The 23,200-nt window shown below is 63.7% G+C and overlaps 1 protein-coding gene across 1 annotated transcript; it reads right to left on the bottom strand.

Moving 5' to 3' along the window:
* Positions 1–4,559: 4,559 nt before the first annotated feature.
* Positions 4,560–23,195, bottom strand: LIPE (lipase E, hormone sensitive type; the record flags this gene model as incomplete). The annotated part of the gene is given in 14 exon segments (XM_065048262.1): positions 4,560–6,917; positions 6,919–6,933; positions 9,428–9,729; positions 10,444–10,578; positions 11,926–12,153; positions 14,058–14,075; positions 14,078–14,137; positions 14,140–14,353; positions 16,954–17,112; positions 17,114–17,143; positions 18,112–18,257; positions 19,087–19,173; positions 22,833–23,055; positions 23,058–23,195. Coding segments are annotated over 14 exon segments (3,237 nt in total), but the record flags the coding sequence as incomplete, so codon positions are not given.
* Between the last annotated feature and the right edge of the window lie 5 nt (positions 23,196–23,200).

Raw genomic sequence — 23,200 nt, 5'->3', positions numbered from 1 at the left:
CCCTCTTCCCATTGACTTGACCCTCTCCCATTGACTTGTCCTTGATCCCATTGACTTGTCGTTGATCCCATTGACTCATCCCATTGTCCCAATGACTTGACCCTCTTCCCATTGGCTTGACCCTCTTCCCATTGACTTGTCATTGATCCCATTGACTTGACCCTCTTCCCATTGACTTGTCATTGACCCCAATGACTTGTCCTTGGTTCCATTGACTTATCCCATTGTCCCAATGACTTGACCCTCTTCCCATTGACTTGACCCTCTTCCCATTGACTCATCCCATTGTCCCAATGACTTAGACTTGACCCTCTTCCCATTGACTTGTCGTTGATCCCATTGCCTTGTCGTTGATCCATTGACTCGTCCCTTGTCCCCTTGTCCCCCGCAGTGCTCCAAGTGCCGCGACTCCTTCCAGGGCCACCCGGTGCGGGGGGCAGCAGTGCTACCGCCTCCTGTCGGTGGAGCAGGAGTACTGCCTGGACCCCACGGGGCAGAGCAGCTGCTTCCCGGCGCCGGGCCCGCGCCAGCTGCCGCGCCGGCCGCACCGCGCTCTTCGCCGTGCAGCCCAAGTTCACCAACGTGGACATCCGCGTCACCTGGACGTCACCCGCGGCGCCGTCGACCTGTTCGTGGCCACGGCCTTCGACACCTTCGCCGTGGACGTGGAGCCGGGCACCGGGCGCCACCTGGTGCGCCTGCAGGACCACCCGCGCACCGCCGGTATTTCGGGGCAAAACGGCGCCGGTTCGGGGCAAAACTCGGGCGTTTCGGGGCAGAGCGCGGCGGGGGGCGCCGCTGGGCGGTGTGGGGACGAGTGGTGGCGTTTCGGGCCAAAATGGTGAGATTTCGGCCCAAAATGATGGGGGTTTTGGGCCAAAATGATTGGTTTTCGGTCAAAATGCGGCGGGGGCGTCGCTGAGCGGTGGGGGGACGAGTGGTGGCGTTTTGGTCAAAATGACGGGTTTTTGGTCAGAATTCAGTGGGGGCGTCACAGAGCAGTTGGGGGTCAACCCGGAGCGATGGGGGTTGGGATGATGGGATTTTGGCCCAAAACGATGGGTTTTTGGGTCAAAATGATGGGTTTTTGGGTCAAAACGATGGGGTTTTGGGCCAAAACGATGGGTTTTTGGGTCAGAATGATGGGTTTTTAGGTCAAAATGATGGGGTTTTGGGTCAAAATGATGGGGTTTTGGGTCAAAACGCGGCGGGGGGCGTCGCTGAGCGGTGTGGGGACAAGTGGTGGCGTTTGGGCCAAAACGATGGGATTTTGGGTCAAAATGACGGGGTTTGGGGTCAGAAGGGTGCGGGGGGCACCCAGCGTGGTGGGGATGGGATGGGGGCGTTTCGAGCCAAAGTGATGGGGTTTGGGCCCAAAATGATGATGGGGGGTCACCCCGAAATGATGGGGGTGCAAATGATGGTGGTTCACCCCAAAATTCCGCCGTTTCACCCCAAAATGATGTGGGTTCATATGGTGCCGTTTCGCCCCAAAACTCCGATGTTTCACCCCAAGATTATGGGGGTTCAAATGCCGCCGTTTCCCCCCAAATTGACGCCGTTTCACCCAAAACTCTGATATTTCACCCCAAAACTCCGCCTTTTCACCCCAAAATTATGGGGGTTCAAGTGGTGCCGTTTCACCCCAAAACTCTGATGTTTCACCCCAAAATTATGGGGGTTCATATGGTGCCGTTTCACCCAAAACTCTGATATTTCACCCCAAAACTCTGATATTTCACCCCAAAATTATGGGGGTTCATATGGTGCCGTTTCACCCCAAAACTCTGATATTTCACCCCAAAATTATGGGGGTTCAAGTGGTGCCATTTCACCCCAAAACCCTGATGTTTCACCCCAAAATTATGGGGGTTCATATGGTGCCGTTTCGCCCCAAAACCCCGCTATTTCACCCCAAAACCCGCCCGCCTCCCCCCGCCCCCCCCCCTCCGCCCCCCCCCTCCCCCCCCTCCACGAGGAGCGCGCCTCGGGCCTCGTGACCTACGTGACCCTCGGCCCCTCCCCCCCCCCCTGGTGGTGCGGGGGGTGCGGGACGCCTGGTGCTGACCATCCCCCACTCGCTCCACCCCCTCAAGTCCACGCGCTTCTACCTCGTGGTGCTGGGCGTGGGGGGGGAGGAGCTTAGCGGGGGGGAGGGGGCGTGGCCCGGCGGGAGGGCGGGGCGTCGCGGGGGCTGCTGTACTTCCGGCAGGACCAGGCGCACATCGACCTGTTCGTGTTCTTCTCGGTGTTCTTCGCCTGTTTCTTCCTGTTGCTGGGGGGGTGCGTGTTGGTGTGGAGGGGGGCGGGGCGCGCTGGCCGCGCGTGGGGAGCGCCGGAGGAGGCGGAGGGAGCGCAACCTCATGGCCAATCGGCCCTTCGGCCGCGTCACCGTCTGCTTCCGCCGGGGGGAGGGGCGGACCGGAAGGGAGGGGCGGGGAAGTGGAGGGGCTTGGCGCCAAAACGGCGCGGGTTGGCGGGAAAACGCCGCGGGTTGGCGCCAAAACCCCACAGATTGGCGCCAGAGTGATGCTGATGGGCGCCAAAGTGATGCGGGGTTGGCGGGAAAACGCCGCGGGTTGGCGCCAAAACCCCACAGATTGGCGCCAAAGTGATGCGGGTTGGCGCCAAAATGATGTTGATGGGCAACAAAGTGATGGGGGTTGGCGCCAAAATGAGGGGGGTTGGCGCCAAAATGATGATGGGCGCCAAAGTGATGGGGGTTGGCGCCAAAATGAGGTCGAGAAGTGCCAAGACCCCACAGATTGGCGCCAAAATGAGGGGGGTTGGCGCCAAAATGAGGGGGACCGGCACCAAAGTGATGGGGGTTGGCGCCAAAATGAGGGGGGTTGGCGCCAAAACGATGCGGGTTGGCGCCAAAACCCCACAGATTGGCGCCAAAATGAGGGGGATCGGCACCAAAATGATGTTGACCAACAGAGACCCCAAACCCAACAGGGACCCCAAAACCCCATTGATCGGCCCCAAAACCCCCGGATTGCCCCCAAATGTCTAGGGGGGACCCCCAAAACCCCACGGAGGGTCCTCGGGACCCCCAGCCACCCCCAGCCACCCCAAAACCCCCTGGATCGTCCCCAAAACCCCACTGATCACCCCCCACCCCCCCCATTGCCCCCCAAGTTCCCACCCCCCGACCCCCAACGCCCCGCCCCCCACGCCCCCCCACGCCCCGCCCCCCCCAACCTCCAAGCCCCCCATTGCCCCCCAACCCCCCACCCCCCAACCCCCCAAGCCCCGCCCCCCGCAACCCCCCCAGCCCCCCATTGCCCCCCAAATTCCCACCCCCCAACCCCCCACGCCCCGCCCCCCCCAACCCCCCCAGCCCCCCATCGCCCCCAACCTCGCAGCCTCCTCCCCACGCCCCGCCCCCGCGGCGCGCCCCGCCCCCCCGCGTGGCCCCGCCCCCCGCGGCCGCGTGGCCGCTGACGCTGGAGCCCACGCAGGACGGCGAGGCCGCGGTGGCCACGCTGCTGCTGCAGCTGCCGGGGGGCGGGGCCGGGGGCGGGGCCGGCGCCGCGCTCGCGTCCGCGCTCGTGGCCATGAGGGCGGGGCTGCGCGCGGGGGGCGGGGCCGCCGCCAGGAAAGGGGGAGGGGCCGGCGAGCTCACGGCGCTGGGGCGGTGAGGGGGATGTGGGGCGGACCCATAAGTGGAGCCCGGACCCATTGCTATGGGGCAGCCCCATAAGTGGAGCCCAGACCCATTGCTATGGGCAGGCCCATAAGTGGAGCCCAGCCCCATTGCTATGGGGCGGACCCATAAGTGGAGCCCAGACCCATTGCTATGGGGCAGAACCCCCCCCCAGCCCCATTGCTATGGGGCAGAACCCCCCCCCCAGCCCCATTGCTATGGGGCAGCCCCATAAGTGGAGCCCAGCCCCATTGCTATGGGGCGGACCCATAAGTGGAGCCCAGACCCATTGCTATGGGGCAGAACCCCCCCCAGCCCCATTGCTATGGGGCAGAACCCCCCCCCCAGCCCCATTGCTATGGGGCGGACCCATAAGTGGAGCCCAGACCCATTGCTATAGGGCAGACCCCCCCCCCCCGCACCCCCATTGCAGCTCCCCCCCAGCCCCATTGCTATGGGGCAGACCCCCAACCCCCCATTGCAGCCCCCAGACCCATTGTAGTCCTCATACCCATTGCTATGGGGCAGCCCCATAAGTGGAGCCCAGACCAATTGCTATGGGGCAGAACCCCTCCCCCCAGCCCCATTGCTATGGGGCAGCCCCCCAGCCCCATTGCTATGGGGCAGACCCCCAACCCCCCATTGCAGCCCCCAGACCCATTGCAGTCCTCATACCCATTGCTATGGGGCAGCCCCATAAGTGGAGCCCACACCAATTGCTATGGGGCAGACCCCCAGCCCCACAACCAGACCCCAGACCCATTGCTATGGGGCAGCCCCCCAGCCCCCCATTGCCGCCCCCAACCCCATTGCTATGGGGCAGACCCCCCCCAACCCCATTGCTATGGGGCAGCTCCGTGTGTCCGCGCTATGGGGCGCCCGCCCCCAAATCGAAGCATGAATGACTCTGTTGTTGTTGGGGGTCGCGGTGCTGCCCCACATCTGGATTTATTGTGTGGGGAGATTGGGGGGGTAATAAAGAGCTTTGACCCCCAGCCCCACAGCGTGTGGTGTCCGTCAGCCGGGACGGGGGCTGGGACCCCCAAATCTGTGGGCAGGACCCCCAGATCTATGGGTCAGGACCCCGAAATCTGTGGGTCGGGATCCCAAAATCTGTGGGGCAGGACCCTAAAATCTATGGGTCAGGACCCCAGATCTATGGGTCAGGACCCCAAAATCTGTGGGTCACAACCCGAAAATCTGTGGGTCGGGACCCCCAGATCTATGGGTCAGGACCCCCAAAATCTATGGGTCAGGACTCCACAATCTGTGGGTCAGGATCCCAAAATCTGTGGGGCAGGACCCCCAAATCTATGGGTCAGGACCTTGAAATCTGTGGGTCACAAACTCAAACCTATGGGTCAGGGCCACAAAAATCTGTGGGTCAGGACCCCAAAATCTATGGGTCAGGACCCCCAGATCTATGGGTCAGGACCCCGAAATCTGTGGGTCACAACCCGAAAATCTGTGGGTCGGGACCCCCAAAAATCTGTGGGGCAGGACCCCGAAATCTGTGGGTCAGGACCCCCAAAATCTATGGGTCAGGACCCCCAGATCTATGGGTCAGGACCCCCAAAATCTATGGGTCAGGACTCCACAATCTGTGGGGCAGGATCCCAAAATCTATAGGTCAGGACCCCCAAATCTGTGGGTCAGGACCCCAAAATGTGTGGGTCAGGATCCCCAAAATCTGTGGGGCAGGACCCCAAAATCTGTGGGTCACAACCCGAAAATCTGTGGGTCGGGGATCCCAAAATCTGTGGGTCAGGCCCCCCAGATCTATGGGTCAGGACCCCACTTCTCTCCCCGCGGGGCCGCTGGGCCTCCGGGGGTTTGGGGGGGTCCCGGGGGGGTCCCGGGGGGGGCCCCACAGCATGGGGGGGGGCAGGGGGGGCTGGGTGGGGACCCCCCCGATGTGGGGCTGGGCTGGGTTGGGGGGCGGGGGTGTGGGGCTGGAGCTATGGGGCAGAGCGACCCCATCGCTATGGGGCAGAGTGGCCCCTTCGCTGTGGGTCACAGTGGCCCCTTCGCTATGGGTCACAGTGGCCCCATTGCTGTGGGTCAGGACTTTGCTGGTGCTATGGGGCAGAGCGGCCCCATCGCTATGGGGCAGAGTGGCCCCTTCGCTGTGGGTCACAGTGGCCCCTTCGCTATGGGTCAGGACTTTGCTGGTGCTATGGGGCAGAGCAGCCCCATCACTATGGGTCACAGTGGCCCCTTCGCTGTGGGTCACAGTGGCCCCATTGCTGTGGGTCAGGACTTTGCTGGTGCTATGGGGCAGAGCGGCCCCATCGCTATGGGTCACAGTGGCCCCATCGCTATGGGTCACAGTGGCCCCATTGCTGTGGGTCGCCGCGTCCCCCCCACCAGCTTTGGCTGCAGCCCCCGCGCTGTGGGTCGCGCCCCCCATGCTGTGGGTCACCGGCTTGTCCCTCTGCCCCCCAAGTAACACCGACCCCCGTCTGCCCCCCAAGTGTGGGTCGGGATTGTTGCTATGGGTCCCCAGCACCCCTGACCCACGGCGGGCCCCATCCTGTGGGCTATGGGTCCCGAGCATCACTGACCCCCTCCTGCCCCCCAAGTGTGGGTCTGGACTATCCCTATGGGTCCCGAGCATCACTGACCCACGGCGGGCCCCATCCTGTGGGGCTGAGCTGTCCCTGCGCCCCCCAACCAACACCGACCCCCGCCTGCCCCCCAAGTGTGGGTCCGGGATGTCACTATGGGTCCCGAGCACCCCCGACCCACGGCGGGGACTCTCCAGCAACACCGACCCCCGCCTGCCCCCCAAGTGTGGGTCCAGACTATCCCTATGGGTCCCGAGCATCGCTGACCCCCGCCTGCCCCCCAAGTGTGGGTCCACACTGTCCCTGCGCCCCCCAACTAACACCGATCCCCGCCTGCCCCCCAAGTGTGGGTCCGGGATATCACTATGGGTCCCGAGCACCCCCGACCCACGGCGGGCCCCATCCTGTGGGCTATGGGTCCCGAGCATCACCGACCCCCTCCTGCCCCCCAAGTGTGGGTCCAGACTGTCCCTGCGCCCCCCAAGGAACAGCGACCCCCGCCTGCCCCCCAAGTGTGGGTCCGGGGGGTGCAGCACGGCGCGGATGAGGCGCGTGCAGAGCGCGGTGGCGCGGCGCGTCTCGGGGCTCAGCGCCCCCAGGCTCAGGAATCCGTGGGGCAGGTCGGGGACCACGTGCAGCGTCACCGGGCGCCCCAGATCCCGCAGGCGCCGCGCCAGCGACACCGAGTCGTCCAGCATGGGGGTCCAGGGCGCACGCCTGGGGGGGGACGTGGGGGTCATGGGGGTGATGGGGACATTGGGGGCAATGGGGACATTGGGGACATTGGGGACATTGGGGGCAATGGGGGTGATGGGGACATTGGGGGTGATGGGGACATTGGGGGTGATGGGGACATTGGGGACATTGGGGGCAATGAGGACATTGGAGGTGATGGGGGTGATGGGGGCAATAGGGACATTGGGGTCAATGGGAGTCAATGGGAGTCAATGGGGGGCAATGGGAGTCAATGCGGTCAATGGGGGTCAATGGGGGCAATGGGGGGCAATGGGGGTCAATGGGTGTCAATGGGATCAATGGGGGTCAATGGGGGTCAATGGGGGGCAATGGGGGTCAATGGGGGCAATGGGGGTCAATGGGGGTCAATGGGGGTGATGGCCAGCGACACCGAGTCGTCCAGCATGGGGTCCAGGGCGCACGCCTGGGGGGGGGGGAGGTGGGGTCACGGGGGGGGTGGGGACATTGGGGACATTATGGGTGATGGGGGTGATGGGGGACATTGGGGGCAATGGGGACATTGGGGGTGATGGGGACATTGGGGGCAATGGGGGCAATGGGGGCAATGGGGACATTGGGGGTGATGGGGACATTGGGGACATTGGGGGTGATGGGGACATTGGGGACATTGGGGGCAATGGGGGTGATGGGGCAATAGGGACATTGGGGTCAATGGGGGTCAATGGGAGTCAATGGGGGTCAATGGGGGTCAATGGGGATCAATGGGGGTCAATGGGATTCAATGGGGGTCAATGGGGGTCAATGGGAGTCAATGGGGGCAATGGGGGGCAATGGGGGGCAATGGCGGTCAATGGGGGGCAATGGGGGTCAATGGGGGGCAATGGGAGTCAATGGGGGGCAATGGGGGTCAATGGGGGTCAATGGGGGTCAATGGGGGTCAATGGGGTCAATGGGGGTGATGGCCAGCGACACCGAGTCGTCCAGCATGGGGTCCAGGGCGCACGCCTGGGGGGGGGAGGTGGGGGTCACGGGGGCAATGGGACATTGGGGACATTGGGGGCAATGGGGGTGATGGGGACATTGGGGTCAATGGGAGTCAATGGGGATCAATGGGGGTCAATGGGAGTCAATGGGGATCAATGGGGATCAATGGGAGTCAATGGGGGGCAATGGGGATCAATGGGGGTCAATGGGAGTCAATGGGGGTCAATGGGAGTCAATGGGGGTCAATGGGGGTCAATGGGGATCAATGGGATCAATGGGAGTCAATGGGGGCAATGGGGATCAATGGGGGTCAATGGGAGTCAATGGGGTCAATGGGGATCAATGGGGGTCAATGGGAGTCAATGGGGGGCAATGGGGATCAATGGGGGGCAATGGGGGTCAATGGGAGTCAATGGGGGTCAATGGGGTTCAATGGGGTCAATGGGGGTCAATGGGGGTCAATGGGAGTCAATGGGGGCAATGGGGATCAATGGGGGGCAATGGGGGGCAATGGGGGTCAATGGGTGTCAATGGGGATCAATGGGGGTCAATGGAGGTCAATGGGGGTCAATGGGGGTCAATGGGAGTCAATGGGGGTCAGTGGGGGTCAATGGGGGTCAATGGGGTTCAATGGGGTTCAATGGGGGTCAATGGGGGTCAATGGGAGTCAATGGGGGTCAATGGGGGTCAATGGGGGTGATGGCCAGCGACACCGAGTCGTCCAGCATGGGGTCCAGGGCGCACGCCTGGGGGGGGGGAGGTGGGGGTCACGGGGGGGTGGGGACATTGGGGGCAATGGGGGCAATGGGGGCAATGGGGGTGATGGGGACATTGGGGGTGATGGGGACAATGGGGGCAATGGGGGTGATGGGGACATTGGGGACATTGGGGGTGATGGGCAATAGGGACATTGGGGTCAATGGGAGTCAAAGGGGGTCAATGGGGGGCAATGGGGGTCAATGGGGGTCAATGGGGATCAATGGGGATCAATGGGGGTCAATGGGAGTCAATGGGGGTCAATGGGGATCAATGGGGATCAATGGGGGGCAATGGGAGTCAATGGGGGTCAATGGGGGGCAATGGGGGTCAATGGGGGTCAATGGGGGTCAATGGGGTCAATGGGAGTCAATGGGGGTCAATGGGGGTCAATGGGGGTGAATGGGGGTCAATGGGGGTGAATGGGGGTCAATGGGGGTCAATGGGGACATTGGGGACATTGGGGATCAATGGGAGTCAATGGGTTTTGGTGTCCCCCCTCATTTGGGTCCCCCCAATCCCCGTGTCCCCCCCATGTCTCTGTGTCCCCCCCACGCTTTTGGGGTCTCTGTGCCCCCCCCATCTCCCTGCCCCCCCCCCCATGATTTCAGGGTCCCCCCCATTCAGGGTCCCCCCAATCCCCGTGTCCCCCCCATGATTTCGGGCTCCCTGTATCCCCCCCACTCCTGGCTTCTCTGTGCCCCCCCCATCTCCCTGCCCCCCCCCATGACTTCGGGGTCCCCCCCCCCCCATTTTGGGGTCCCCCCCCACTCACCACGAGGTGCACGGGCGGCAGCGCCCCCAATAGGGGCTCGGGGGCCAACAGGGGGGACATGAAGGGGTTCCGGGCCAGGGGGGCCGGGGGGGCAGGAAGCGCGCGGGGGGGCCGCGCGTGCGCAGCGGCTGGAAGTCGTCGCCCCCCTCCTTTTGGGGCCCCCCCCCCCCCATTTTCGGGGGTCCCCCCATCATTCTGGGAGGTCCCCGTGTCATTCTGGGGGGGTCCCCGTGTCATTTCGGGGGGTCCCGGCCCCAGCCGGGGGGGGGCGGCTGCTCCGAGAGGCTCTTGCGGGGGGGGGGCTGGGGGGACACAAATGATGGGGGTTTGGCCCCAAATTCGGCATCTTTGGCCCCAAATCCCTCCCCCCGTAGCCCCAAGTGACCCCCCAGGACCCCCCTGTGGCCCCAAATCTGCCCCTTGTCCCCAAATGACCCCCCCTATATCCCCTTGGGACCGTCCCAGTGACCTCGAGTGACCCCAGGGGTCTTAGAGCCCCCCCCAGTGACCCCAAGTGACCCCCAGGGTCTTAGAGGCCCCCCCAGTGACCCCCAGGGTTCTATAGACCCCCCAGTGACCCCAAGTGACCCCCAGGGTCCTATAAACCCCCCCAGTGACCCCAAGTGACCCCCAGGGTCCTAAAGCCCCCCAGTGACCCCCAGGGTCCTATAGACCCCCCAGTGACCCCAAGTGACCCCCAGGGTCCTAAAGCCCCCCCAGTGACCCCCAGGGTCTTAGAGCCCCCCAGTGACCCCAAATGACCCCCAGGGTCCTATAACCCCCCAATGACCCAAAGGCGCCCCCAGGGTCCTAAAGCCCCCCCAGTGACCCCAAGTGACCCCCAGGGTCCTATAGACCCCCCAGTGACCCCGAGTGACCCCCAGGGTCCTAAAGCCCCCCCAGTGACCCCCAGTGACCCCCAGGGTCCTAAAGCCCCCCCAGTGACCCCCGGGGTCCCAGAGCCCCCCAGTGACCCCAAGTCCCGCCCCCCCCCGTCCCCACTGCCCCCCCCGTACCGTCCTTGGGGGGGCCCCCCCGGAACAGCCCCCCCAGCCACTGGGCCGCCCCCCGGCGCAGGTCGCGCAGCAGCAGCCGCGGGGGGGTCAGGGGCTCCAGGGCGGGGGGGGAGGGGTCCCCGTCCTCGTCAGTACCTGGGGGGGGGGACACGGGGGTCACCAAGTGGCCCCAGAGCAGCGGGGGGGGCAGGGGGACCCCAATGTCCCCCCAGTGTCCCCCAAATGGCACCGTCTCCCCCCAATGTCCCCCACTGACCCCATTGACCCCAATGTCCCCATTGACCCCATTGTCTCCATTGTCCCCATCACCCCCAATGTCACCATTGACCCATTGACTCCCATTGATCCGCATTGTCCCCATTGTCTCCATTGTCCCCATCACCCCCAATGTCACCATTGTCCCCATTGACCCCAATGTCCCCATTGACCCCCATTGACCCCCATTGACCCCATTGACCCCAATGTCCCCATTGACCCCCATTGACCCCCATTGACCCCCATTGATCCCCATTGACCCCAATGTCCCCATTGCCCCCATTGACCCCCATTGATCTCCATTGACCCCATTGACCCCAACGTCCCTATCACCCCCCTTGTCCCCATCACCCCCAATGTCCCCATCGCCCCCATTGCCCCCATTGTCCCCATTGTTCCCAATGTCCCCATCGCCCCCATTACCCCCATTGCCCCCCTTCCCCCCATCACCCCCAATGTCCCCATCCCCCAATGATCACCCTAAATGTCCCCATCACCCCCAATGTCCCCGTCACCCCAATGTCCCCGTCACCCCCAATGTCCCCATCACCCCCATTGTCCCCAATGTCCCCATCGCCCCCATTACCCCCATTGTCCCCAATGTCCCCATCACCCCCAATGTCCCCATCACCCCCATTGCCCCCAATGTCCCCATCGCCCCATTACCCCCATTGTCCCCATTACCCCCAATGTCCCCATCGCCCCAATGATCACCCTAAATGTCCCCCATCCCCCCATTGTCCCCATCACCCCCCTTGCCCCATCACCCCCAATGTCCCCATCGCCCCCATTGTCCCCATTGCCCCCATCACCCCCAATGTCCCCATCGCCCCCAATGTCCCCATCACCCCCAATGTCCCCATCACCCCCATCACCCCCATTGCCCCCATCACCCCCAATGTCCCCATCGCCCCCAATGTCCCCATCACCCCCACTGTCCCCATCACCCCCACTGTCCCCATCACCCCCAATGTCCCCATCACCCCCACTGTCCCCATCGCCCCCAATGTCCCCATCACCCCCACTGTCCCCATCACCCCCCAATGTCCCCATCGCCCCCATCGCCCCCCCCTTCCCCCCATCACCCCCAATGTCCCCATCGCCCCCATTGTCCCCATCGCCCCCATCACCCCCACTGTCCCCATCACCCTCATTGCCCCCATCACCCCCACTGTCCCCATGGCCCCCGCTGCCCCCCTGGCCCCCGCCGTCCCCACAGCCCCCTACCCGCGTAGGCGCGCAGGCACTGGCACAGCACGCTGATGGGCAGCAGCGGGTCGAGCAGCGTGAGGAGGCGCGAGGGCGACGCGGCCGCCTGCACCAGCGTCACCGGGTACGCGGCCACGATGCCCTGGGGGGGGCGCACCCCCATGGCGGCCGCGCGCAGCGACACCGACAGGCACAGGTTCCCCCCCGCGCTGTCCCCCGCCAGGCACACGCGCTGCGCCGTGGAGCCTGGGGACACCGGGGGGGCATTGGGGGCGATGGGGGCCAGGGGGACAATGGGGGCGATGGGGGTGATGGGGACATTGGGGACATTGGGGGTGATGGGGGCCATGGGGGTGATGGGGAGGACATTGGGGGCAATGGGGGTGATGGGGGCAATGGGGGTGATGGGGGCGATGGGGGCCATGGGGACATTGGGGGCGATGGGGACATTGGGGACATTGGGGCGATGGGGAAATGGGGTCAATGGGGTCAATGGGTCAATGAGGACATTGGGGGGATGGGAACAATGGGATCAATGGGGGTCAATGGGGGTCAATGGGGGTCAATGGGGGTCAATGGGGGTCAGTGGGGGCAATGGGGATCAATGGGGTCAATGGGGGCAATGGGGGGCAATGGGGGGCAATGAGGGTCAATGGGGACATTGGGGGCGATGGGGGCAATGGGGGCAATGGGGGTGATAGGGACATTGGGGGATGGGGGCAATGGGATCAATGGGGGTCAATGGATCAGTGGGGGTCAATGGGGTCAGTGGGGGGCAATGGGGGGCAATGGGGACATTGGGGGTGATGGGGCAATGGGGGCAATGGGGGCAAAGGGGGGGATGGGTTTTGGGGACACCCCAGTCACCCCCCAGCCCCATAACCCCATCATGAACCCATCCCCCCCAGCCCATAGCCCCCCATACCCCCCCCAGCCCCATAACCCCCCATCCCCCCCACACCCCCCCAGCCCCATAGCTGCCCCATAGCTGCCCCCCACGTCCCCCTACCCAGCAGGCGGCAGTTGCGCAGCGCCCAGCAATAGGCGTAGAAGCACTGCCCCCCATGAACCCCATCCCCCCCAGCCCCATAGCCCCCCATTGACCCCATGAACCCCATAGACCCCCATATCCCCCCAGCCCCATAGCCCCCCATTGACCCAGGAACTCATAGACCCCCATATCCCCCCAGCCCCATAGACCCCCATGAACCCCATATCCCCCCAGCCCATAGACCCCCATACCCCCATACCTCCCCAGCCCCATTGACCTCTATAGCTCCCTATACCCCCCATACCACCCAGCCCCATAGACCCCCATACCCCCTATACCCCCCATACCCCCAGTGACCCCCAGCCCCATAGACCCCCATACCCCCACACCCCCACACCCCCCAGCCCCATAGACTCCCATACCCCCCACACCCCCACACCCCCCAGCCCCATAGCTGCCCCCATGCCCCCCACGGCCCCCTACCCAGCAGGCGGCAGTTGCGCAGCGCCCAGCAATAGCGTAGAAGCACTGCCCCCATGAACCCCATCCCCCCCAGCCCATAGCCCCCCATTGACCCCAGGAACCCCATAGACCCCCATATCCCCCCAGCCCCATAGCCCCCCATGAACCCCATGAACCCATAGACCCCCATATCCCCCCAGCCCATAGCCCCCCATGAACCCCATACCCCCCACACCCCCCAGCCCATAGCCCCCATGAACCCCATAGACCCCCATATCCCCCCAGCCCCATAGCCCCCCATTGACCCCAGGAACCCATAGACCCCCATATCCCCCAGCCCCATAGACCCCATACCCCCCATACCTCCCCAGCCCCATTGACCTCTATAGCTCCCTATACCCCCCATACCATCCAGCCCCATAGACCCCCATACCCCCCATACCTCCCCAGCCCCATTGACCTCTATAGCTCCCTATACCCCCCATACCATCCAGCCCCATAGACCCCCATACCCCCCATACCTCCCCAGCCCCATTGACCTCTATAGCTCCCTATACCCTCCATACCACCCAGCCCCTTAGACCCCCATACCCCCCTATATCCCCCATACCCCCAGTGACCCCCCAGCCCATAGACCCCCACACCCCCCACACCCCCACAGCCCCCAGCCCCATAGCTGCCCCCCACGTCCCCCTACCCAGCAGGCGGCAGTGCGCAGCGCCCAGCAATAGGCGTAGAAGCACTCCTCCAGCGCCCTGGGGAACGGCGCCTCGGGGCCAGCGCGTAATCCACCGACAGGATGGGGGCGCCCAGCTCGCGCGCCCACCCCCGCAAATAGGGCTCGTGGGAGCGCGAGGTCTGCGCCACGAACCCCCCCCCGTGGAAATGGAGCAGCAGCGCGGGGGAGGGGGGCAGCGTGGGGCCCCCCCGCAGCCAGCGCAATGGGGCGCGGGGACCCTCGGAGCGGGTCAGGGCCAGCAGGGCGGCGCTGTCCTGGAGTGGGGGGGAGGGGTGAGGAGAGCCCCCTCAAACATTGGGGGGTCCCCCATGGCCCATTGACCCCGTATCCCCATGTCCACCCATGGCCCATTGACCCTGAGTGACCCCCAGGGTCCTAAAGTCCCCCATTGACTCCCATTGACTCCCATTGACTCCCATTGACTCCCATTGATCCCCATTGACTCTCATTGACTCTCATTGACTCCATTGACTCCCATTGACTCTGATTGACTCTCATTGACTCCCACTGACCGCCATTGACTCCCATTGACTCTCATTGACTCCATTGACTCCCATTGACTCTCATTGACTCTCATTGACTCCCACTGACCGCCATTGACTCCCATTGACTCTCATTGACTCCCATTGACTCCCATTGACTCTCATTGACTCTCATTGACTCCCACTGACCGCCATTGACTCCCATTGACTCTCATTGACTCCATTGACTCTCATTGACTCCCACTGACCCACATTGATCCCCATTCACCCCCATTGACCCCCACTGACTCCATTGTCCCCCCAAGTGACCCCCAGGCTCCTATAGACCCTCAGGGACCCCCCCCAAATAGGGCTCGTGGAGCGCGAGGTCTGCGCCACGAACCCCCCCCGTGGAAATGGAGCAGCAGCGCGGGGGAGGGGGCAGCGTGGGGCCCCCCCGCAGCCAGCGCAATGGGGCGCGGGGACCCTCGGAGCGGGTCAGGGCCAGCAGGGCGGCGCTGTCCTGGAGTGGGGGGGGGGGGGTGAGGAGAGCCCCCCTCAAACATTGGGGGGTCCCCCATGGTCCGTTGACCCCGTATTCCCATGTCCACCCATGGCCCATTGACCCTGAGTGACCCGGAGGGTCCTAAAGTCCCCCATTGACTCCCATTGACCCCCATTGACTCCCATTGACCCCCATTGACTCCCATTGACCACCATTGATCCCCATTGACTCTCATTGACTCCCATTGACTCCCATTGACCCCCATTACATTGACTCTCATTGACTCTCATTGACTCTCATTGACTCCCATTGACCCCCATTGACTCCCATTGACTCTCATTGACTCTCATTGACTCCATTGCCCCCCATTGACCCCCATTGACTCCCATTGACTCTCATTGACTCTCATTGACTCCCACTGACCGCCATTGACTCCCATTGACTCTCATTGACTCCCATTGACTCCCATTGATCCCCATTGACTCCCATTGACTCTCATTGACTCCCACTGACCCACATTGATCCCCATTCACCCCCATTGACCCCCACTGACTCCATTGTCCCCCCAAGTGACCCCAGGCTCCTATAGACCCTCAGGGACCCCCGCAAATAGGGCTCGTGGGAGCGCGAGGTCTGCGCCACGAACCCCCCCCCGTGGAAATGGAGCAGCAGCGCGGGGGAGGGGGGCAGCGTGGGGCCCCCCCCGCAGCCAGCGCAATGGGGCGCGGGGACCCTCGGAGCGGGTCAGGGCCAGCAGGGCGGCGCTGTCCTGGAGTGGGGGGGGAGGGGTGAGGAGAGCCCCCCTCAAACATTGGGGGTCCCCCATGGTCCATTGACCCCGTATCCCCATGTCCACCCATGGCCCATTGACCCTGAGTGACCCCCAGGGTCCTAAAGTCCCCCATTGACTCCCCATTGACTCCCATTGACTCCCATTGACCCCCATTGAACCCCATTGATCCCCATTGACCCCCATTGATCCCCATTGACCCCCATTGACCCCCATTGATCCCCATTGACTCCCATTGACCCCCATTGACCCCCATTGACTCCCACTGACCGCCATTGACCCCCATTGACTCCCACTGACCGCCATTGACCCCCATTGACTCTCATTGACCCCCATTGACCCCCATTGATCCCATTGACCCCCCATTGACTCCCATTGACCCCCATTGACCCCCATTGACTCCCATTGACTCCCATTGATCCCCATTGACCCCCATTGACTCCCATTGACCCCCATTGACCCCCGTTGACTCCCATTGACTCCCATTGACTCCCATTGACTCTCATTGACCCCCATTGATCCCCATTGACTCCCATTGACTCCCATTGACCCCCATTGACCCCCATTGACCCCCATTGACCCCCATTGATCCCCATTGACTCTCATTGACTCTCATTGACTCCCATTGACCCCCATTGACCCCCATTGACCCCCATTGACTCCCATTGACCCCCATTGACCCCCATTGACTCCCACTGAGCCCCATTGACTCTCATTGACTCTCATTGACTCCCATTGACCCCCATTGACCCCCATTGACTCCCATTGATCCCCATTGACCCCCATTGACTCCCACTGACCCCCCATTGACTCCCATTGACCCCCACTGACTCCCATTGACTCCCATTGATCCCATTGACCCCCATTGACTCCCATTGACCCCCATTGACCCCCATTGACCCGCATTGACTCCCATTGACTCCCATTGATTCCCATTGACCCCCATTGACTCCCATTGACCCCATTGACCCCCATTGACCCCATCGCCCCCAATGCCCCCACTGACCCCATCACCCCTATGTCTCCCCATTATCCCCATCACCCCCCACTGTCCCCATCGCCCCCCCTGCCCCACCGTCCCCCCCGTCCCCCCGTCACCTGCCCGTCCCGCAGGTGGTAGGACAGCAGCCTCATGTGCACGGGGCCGGGGCCCGTGTGCGCCACGGGGGGGGGCGATGGTGACGGTGGCCGCGGGGTCCCCCGTGCAGCGGCAGCCTCCAGCGGCTCCGGCGGCACCGACAGCGCCCGGCACAGCTCCGACCGGCGCCGCCGCCATGGCCGCCACCGACTGTGGACAGACAGACACGGACGTGAGGGATGGACAGACAGACAGACAGAGCCTGGGAACCCCCCCACCCCCCCGCCATGGCCGCTGGGTTGGACAGACAGACAGACAGAGAGACAGACACTGGGAACCGCCCCATGGGATGGACAGACGGACAGACAGATGGACCCTGGGAACACCCCATGGACAGATGACAGACCCTGGGAACCACCATAGGACAGATGGACAGAGAGTGGGAACCGCCCATGGAAGCCACTGACTGTGGACACACGGATAGACACGAGGGACAGACGGACAGATACTGGGGAGTCATGTGGGGGTCAATGGGGGGTCAATGGGGGTCAATGGGGGTCAATGGGAGTCAATGGGAGTCAATGGGGTTCAATGGGGGTCAATGGGAGTTAATGGGGGTCAGTGGGGGTCAATGGGGGTCAATGGGGCTCAATGGGACTCAATGGGGGGTCAATGGGGGTCTGGGACCTGGGGGTCACTCGGGTCACTTGAGGTCACTGGGACGGTCCCAGGGGGATATAGCGGGGGTCATTGGCGACAAAGGGCAGATTTGGGGGGTCCTGGGGGTCACTCGGGGTCACTGGGGGGGCTTTAGGACCCTGGGGAGGAGTTTTGGGGCTGTTTGGGGCCATTCTGGGGCGGTTTTTTGGCCATTCTGGGGCGGTTTTTGGCCATTTTGGGGCAGTTTTTGGCCATTTTGGGGTGGTTTTTGGCCATTCTGGGGCGGTTTTTGGCCATTCTGGGGCGGTTTGGGGCCATTCTGGGGTGGTTTTTGGCCATTTTGGGGCAGTTTGGGGCCATTCTGGGCGGTTTTGGGCCATTTTGGAGCGGTTTTTTGCCATTCTGGGGCGGTTTTGGGCCATTTTTGGGCGGTTTTTTTGCCATTCTGGGGCGGTTTTTGGCCATTTTGGGGCGGGTTTTGGGCCATTTTGGGGCGGTTTGGGGTGTTCCGGGCTCACCGCCAGCAGCTGGGTCTCGGTGAGGTTCCAGAAGCGTTTCCAGAACTGCACGTCCAGGTTCTGCGTCAGCCGCTCAAACTCGTCCCCACGCAGCTCGGGGTCCAGAGCGAACTTCCCGCTGGTGAACAGCGACCCGGCGGCCATCCCTGGACAATGGGGACAATGGGGACAATGGGGACAATGGGGACAATGGGGACATTGGGGGCGATGGGGACAATGGGGGCGATGGGGACAATGGGGACAATGGGGACAATGGGGACAATGGGGACATTGGGACAATGGGGACGTTGGGGGGCAATGGAGACAATGAGGCCAGTGGGGTCAATGGGGACAACGGGGGCGATGGGGACAATGGGGGCATTGGGGGCGATGGGGGTCAATGCGAGTCACAGGGGTCAATGGGGGATTAATGGGAATCAATGGGAGTCAATGGGGGTCAATGGGGGTCAATGGGGTCAATGGGACTCAATGGGGGTCAATGGGGGTCAATGGGGGCAATGGGGGTCAATGGGGGTCGATGGGGATTAATGGGAGTCAATGGGGGTCAATGGGGGTCAATGGGGGTCAATGCGAGTCAATGGGGATCAATGGGGATCAATGGGAGTCAATGGGGGTCAATGGGAGTCAATGGGGATTAATGGGGTAAATGGGGGTCAGTGGGGGGCAATGGCGGCAATAGGGGGCAATGGGGACATTTGGGATATTGGGGTGGATGGGGACAATGGGGACATTGGGGGGCAATGGGGACAATGGGGACATTGGGGGCAGTGACCCTGGGGGTCACTCGGGGTCACTGGGACATGGGGCCAGGGGGGACATGAGGACATGGGAGGACAATGGGGACAATGGGGGGGACACAAGGGGGACGGGGGGACAGGGGGGGACAGGGGGGGACATGGGGGGACATGGGGGACATGGGGGGACATGGGGGGACAGGGGGGGACAGGGGGGGACAGGGGGACCCCCCGGGCTCACCCAGCCCCGAGTCATTGGGTTTGTAGTTCTCCCCGAAGGACACGAGCCCGATGGCGATGGCCTGGAGGAGCGGCCGCAGGGACGGGGGCGAACTGGGGACACACCAGTGTCACCGCGTGTCCCCATCCCCGTCACCATCCCCGTCACCATCCCTGTCACCCTGGGTGGCACCGCACGCGACACCGTGTCCCAAAGGGCACCCGCGGGTGTCCCCGTGTCACCTGGAACCGCCGGTGGTGCCCATAGGAGCAGCTGATACACATGGCGCTGGGTCCTAGTGCCACCCTCCCATGTCCCCCATTTGTCCCCCATGTCCCCAATGTCCCCATGACCCTGTGTCACCTGGAACCGCTGGTGGCGCCCATAGGAACAATGGCGCATGGCACTGGGTCCTAGTGCCACCCTCCCCATGTCCCCAATGTCCCCCCATGTCCCCATTGTCCCCCATGTCCCAGTGCCCTGTGCCTCCCACTCACAATGTGGTGGCGCTGGGTCCTAGTGCCACCCTCCCCATGTCCCCCATTGTCCCCCATGTCCCCAGTGTCCCCATGACCCTGTGTCACCTGGACCGCTGGTGGCGCCCATAGGAACAATGGCGCATGGCACTGGGTCCTAGTGCCACCCTCCCCATGTCCCCATTGTCCCCCATGTCCCAGTGCCCTGTGTCTCCCATTCACAATGTGGTGACACTGGGTCCTAGTGCCACCCTCCCCATGTCCCACAATGTCCCCCATGTCCCTGTGTCACCTGGAACCGCTGGTGGCGCCATAGGAACAATGGTGCATGGGGCTGGGTCCTAGTGCCACCCTCCCCATGTCCCCCATTGTCCCCCATGTCCCAGTGCCCTGTGTCTCCCATACGCAATGTGCTGGCGCTGGGTCCTAGTGCCACCCTCCCCATGTCCCCATTGTCCCCCATGTCCCAGTGCCCTGTGTTTCCCATACGAAATGTGCTGGCGCTGGGTCCTAGTGCCACCCTCCCCATGTCCCACAATGTCCCCGTGTCATGTCCCCGTGTCACCTGGAACCGCCGGTGGCGCCCATAGGAGCAGCTGATACACATGGCGCTGGGTCCTAGTGCCACCCTCCCCATGTCCCCAATGTCCCCCATGTCCCCCGTGTCATGTCCCTGTGTCACCTGGACCGCTGGTGGCACCCATAGGAACAATGGCGCATGGCGCTGGGTCCTAGTGCCACCCTCCCCATGTCCCCAATGTCCCCCCATGTCCCAGTGCCCTGTGTCTCCCATTCACAATGTGGTGACGCTGGGTCCTAGTGCCACCCTCCCCATGTCCCCAGTGTCCCCCATGTCCCAGTGCCCTGTGCCTCCCATTCACAATGTGGTGACACTGGGTCCTAGTGCCACCCTCCCCATGTCCCCAATGTCCCCCATGTCCCAGTGCCCTGTGTCTCCCATTCACAATGTGGTGACACTGGGTCCTAGTGCCACCCTCCCCATGTCCCCCAATGTCCCCATCGCCCCCATTGCCCCAATGTCCCCATTGCCCCCAATGTCCCCATTGCCCCCAATGGCCCCATTGCCCCCATTGCCCCCATTGCCCCCAATAGCCCCATTGACCCCAATGTCCCCGTTGCCCCCATTGCCCCAATGGCCACATTGCCCCCATTGTCCCCATTGTCCCATTGACCCCAATGGCCCCATTGCCCCCATTGCCCCCCAATGGCCCCATTGCCCCATTGACCCCAATGTCCCCATTGTCCCCATTGCCCCCCAATAGCCCCAATTGCCCCCATTGCCCCCATTGACCCCAATGGCCCGATTGCCCCCATTGTCCCCAATGGCCCCATTGCCCCCAATGGCCCCATTGTCCCCATTGCCCCCAATATCCCCATTGCCCCCAATGTCCCCATCACCCCCATCACCCCCATCGTCCCCACCGCCCCCAATGCCCCCACCGCCCCCACCACCCCCATCACCTGAAAGCCCAGGCACCTCCCGTAGAAGCACCCATTGCTCATGGTGCTGTACTCCCGCAGCACCACCTGCGCCATGCCGGCCTCCTCGGGCGGGAACAGGCAACCGGGGGGGCTACTGGCCACGAGCCTCTCGGCCAAGCCCACCAGCGCCCTGAGCTGCGCCAGCGCCGCCCCGTACGCCTCCAGCTCGGCCGCGTTGTGCCCGGCGCGGGACAACGTCCCCCCGTGTCCCCACAGCCCCAGTGTCCCCATGTCCCCGTGTCACCTGGAACCGCCGGTGGCGCCCACAGGAACAATGGTGCATGGCGCTGGGTCCTAGTGCCACCCTCCCCATGTCCCCATTGTCCCACATGTCCCAGTGCCCTGTGCCTCCCATTCACAATGTGGTGACGCTGGGTCCTAGTGCCACCCTCCCCATTGCCCCCAATGTCCCCATCGCCCCCATTGCCACCCAATGGCCCCCATTGACCCCATTGACCCCAATAGCCCCATTGACCCCATCGCCCCCATTGCCCCCAATGGCCCCATTGCCCCCATTGTCCCCAATAGCCCATTGCCCCCAATGGCCCCATTGCCCCCAATGGCCCCATTGCCTCCAATGTCCCCCATTGCCCCCATCACCCCCATGACCCCAATGGCCTCATTGCCCCCATTGCCCCCATTGCCTCCATTGTCCCCAATGTCCCCATTGCCCCCAATGTCCCCCATCACCCCCATCACCCCCATCGTCCCCACCGCCCCCACCACCCCCATCACCTGAAAGCCCAGGCACCTCCCGTAGAAGCACCCATTGCTCATGGTGCTGTACTCCCGCAGCACCACCTGCGCCATGCCGGCCTCCTCGGGCGGGAACAGGCAACCGGGGGGGCTACTGGCCACCAGCCTCTCGGCCAAGCCCACCAGCGCCCTGAGCTGCGCCAGCGCCGCCCCGTACGCCTCCAGCTCGGCCGCGTTGTGCCCGGCGCGGGACAACGTCCCCCCGTGTCCCCACAGCCCCAGTGTCCCCCATGTCCCCGTGTCACCTGGAACCGCCGGTGGCGCCCACAGGAACAATGGTGCATGGCGCTGGGTCCTAGTGCCACCCTCCCCATGTCCCCATTGTCCCCATGTCCCCCAGTGTCCCCCATGTCCCAGTGCCCTGTGTCTCCCATACGCAATGTGCTGGCGCTGGTCCTAGTGCCACCCTCCCCATGTCCCCCATTGTCCCACATGTCCCAGTGCCCTGTGTCTCCCATTCACAATGTGGTGACGCTGGGTCCTAGTGCCACCCTCCCCATGTCCCCCAATGTCCCCATTGCCCCATTGACCCCAATGTCCCCATCGCCCCCATTGCCCCCAATGGCCCCATTGCCCCCATTGCCCCCATTGCCCCCAATAGCCCCATTGACCCCCAATGTCCCCATTGCCCCCATTGACCCCATTGCCCCCAATAGCACCATTGCCCCCATTGTCCCCATTGCCCCCATTGCCCCCCAATGTCCCCATTGCCCCCATTGTCCCCATTGACCCCATTGCCCCCAATAGCCCCATTGCCCCCATTGCCCCCAATGTCCCATTGCCCCCATTGCCCCCATTGACCCCATTGCCCCCAATAGCCCCATTGCTCCCAATGGCCCCATTGTCCCCATTGCCCCCAATGGCCCCATTGCCTCCAATGTCCCCATTGCCCCCATCACCCCCATGACCCCAATGGCCTCATTGCCCCCAATGCCCCCATTGCCTCCATTGCCCCCAATGTCCCCATTGCCCCCAATGTCCCCATCACCACCCCCATCACCCCATCGTCCCCACCGCCCCCCACCACCCCCATCACCTGAAAGCCCAGGCACCTCCCGTAGAAGCACCCATTGCTCATGGTGCTGTACTCCCGCAGCACCACCTGCGCCATGCCGGCCTCCTCGGGCGGGAACAGGCAACCGGGGGGGCTACTGGCCACGAGCCTCTCGGCCAAGCCCACCAGCGCCCTGAGCTGCGCCAGCGCCGCCCCGTACGCCTCCAGCTCGGCCGCGTTGTGCCCGGCGCGGAAGAACAACCGCTGCCCCGGTTGGCGGCCACGTAGCGGCTCTTGTGCACGGCGTGGGCCAGGCAGCAGCGCACCGTTTGCACCAGGCTCCGGTACCCGTTACCGGGGGTGCGCTCGTCCAGGTCGAAACTGTGGGCAGAGGCGGGAAAGGCGC

The sequence above is a fragment of the Columba livia genome, unplaced genomic scaffold (assembly GCF_036013475.1).
Source record: "Columba livia isolate bColLiv1 breed racing homer unplaced genomic scaffold, bColLiv1.pat.W.v2 Scaffold_306, whole genome shotgun sequence".
In the NCBI taxonomy this organism is placed as follows: domain Eukaryota; kingdom Metazoa; phylum Chordata; class Aves; order Columbiformes; family Columbidae; genus Columba; species Columba livia.
This window is presented reverse-complemented; position numbering and strand designations above follow the sequence as displayed.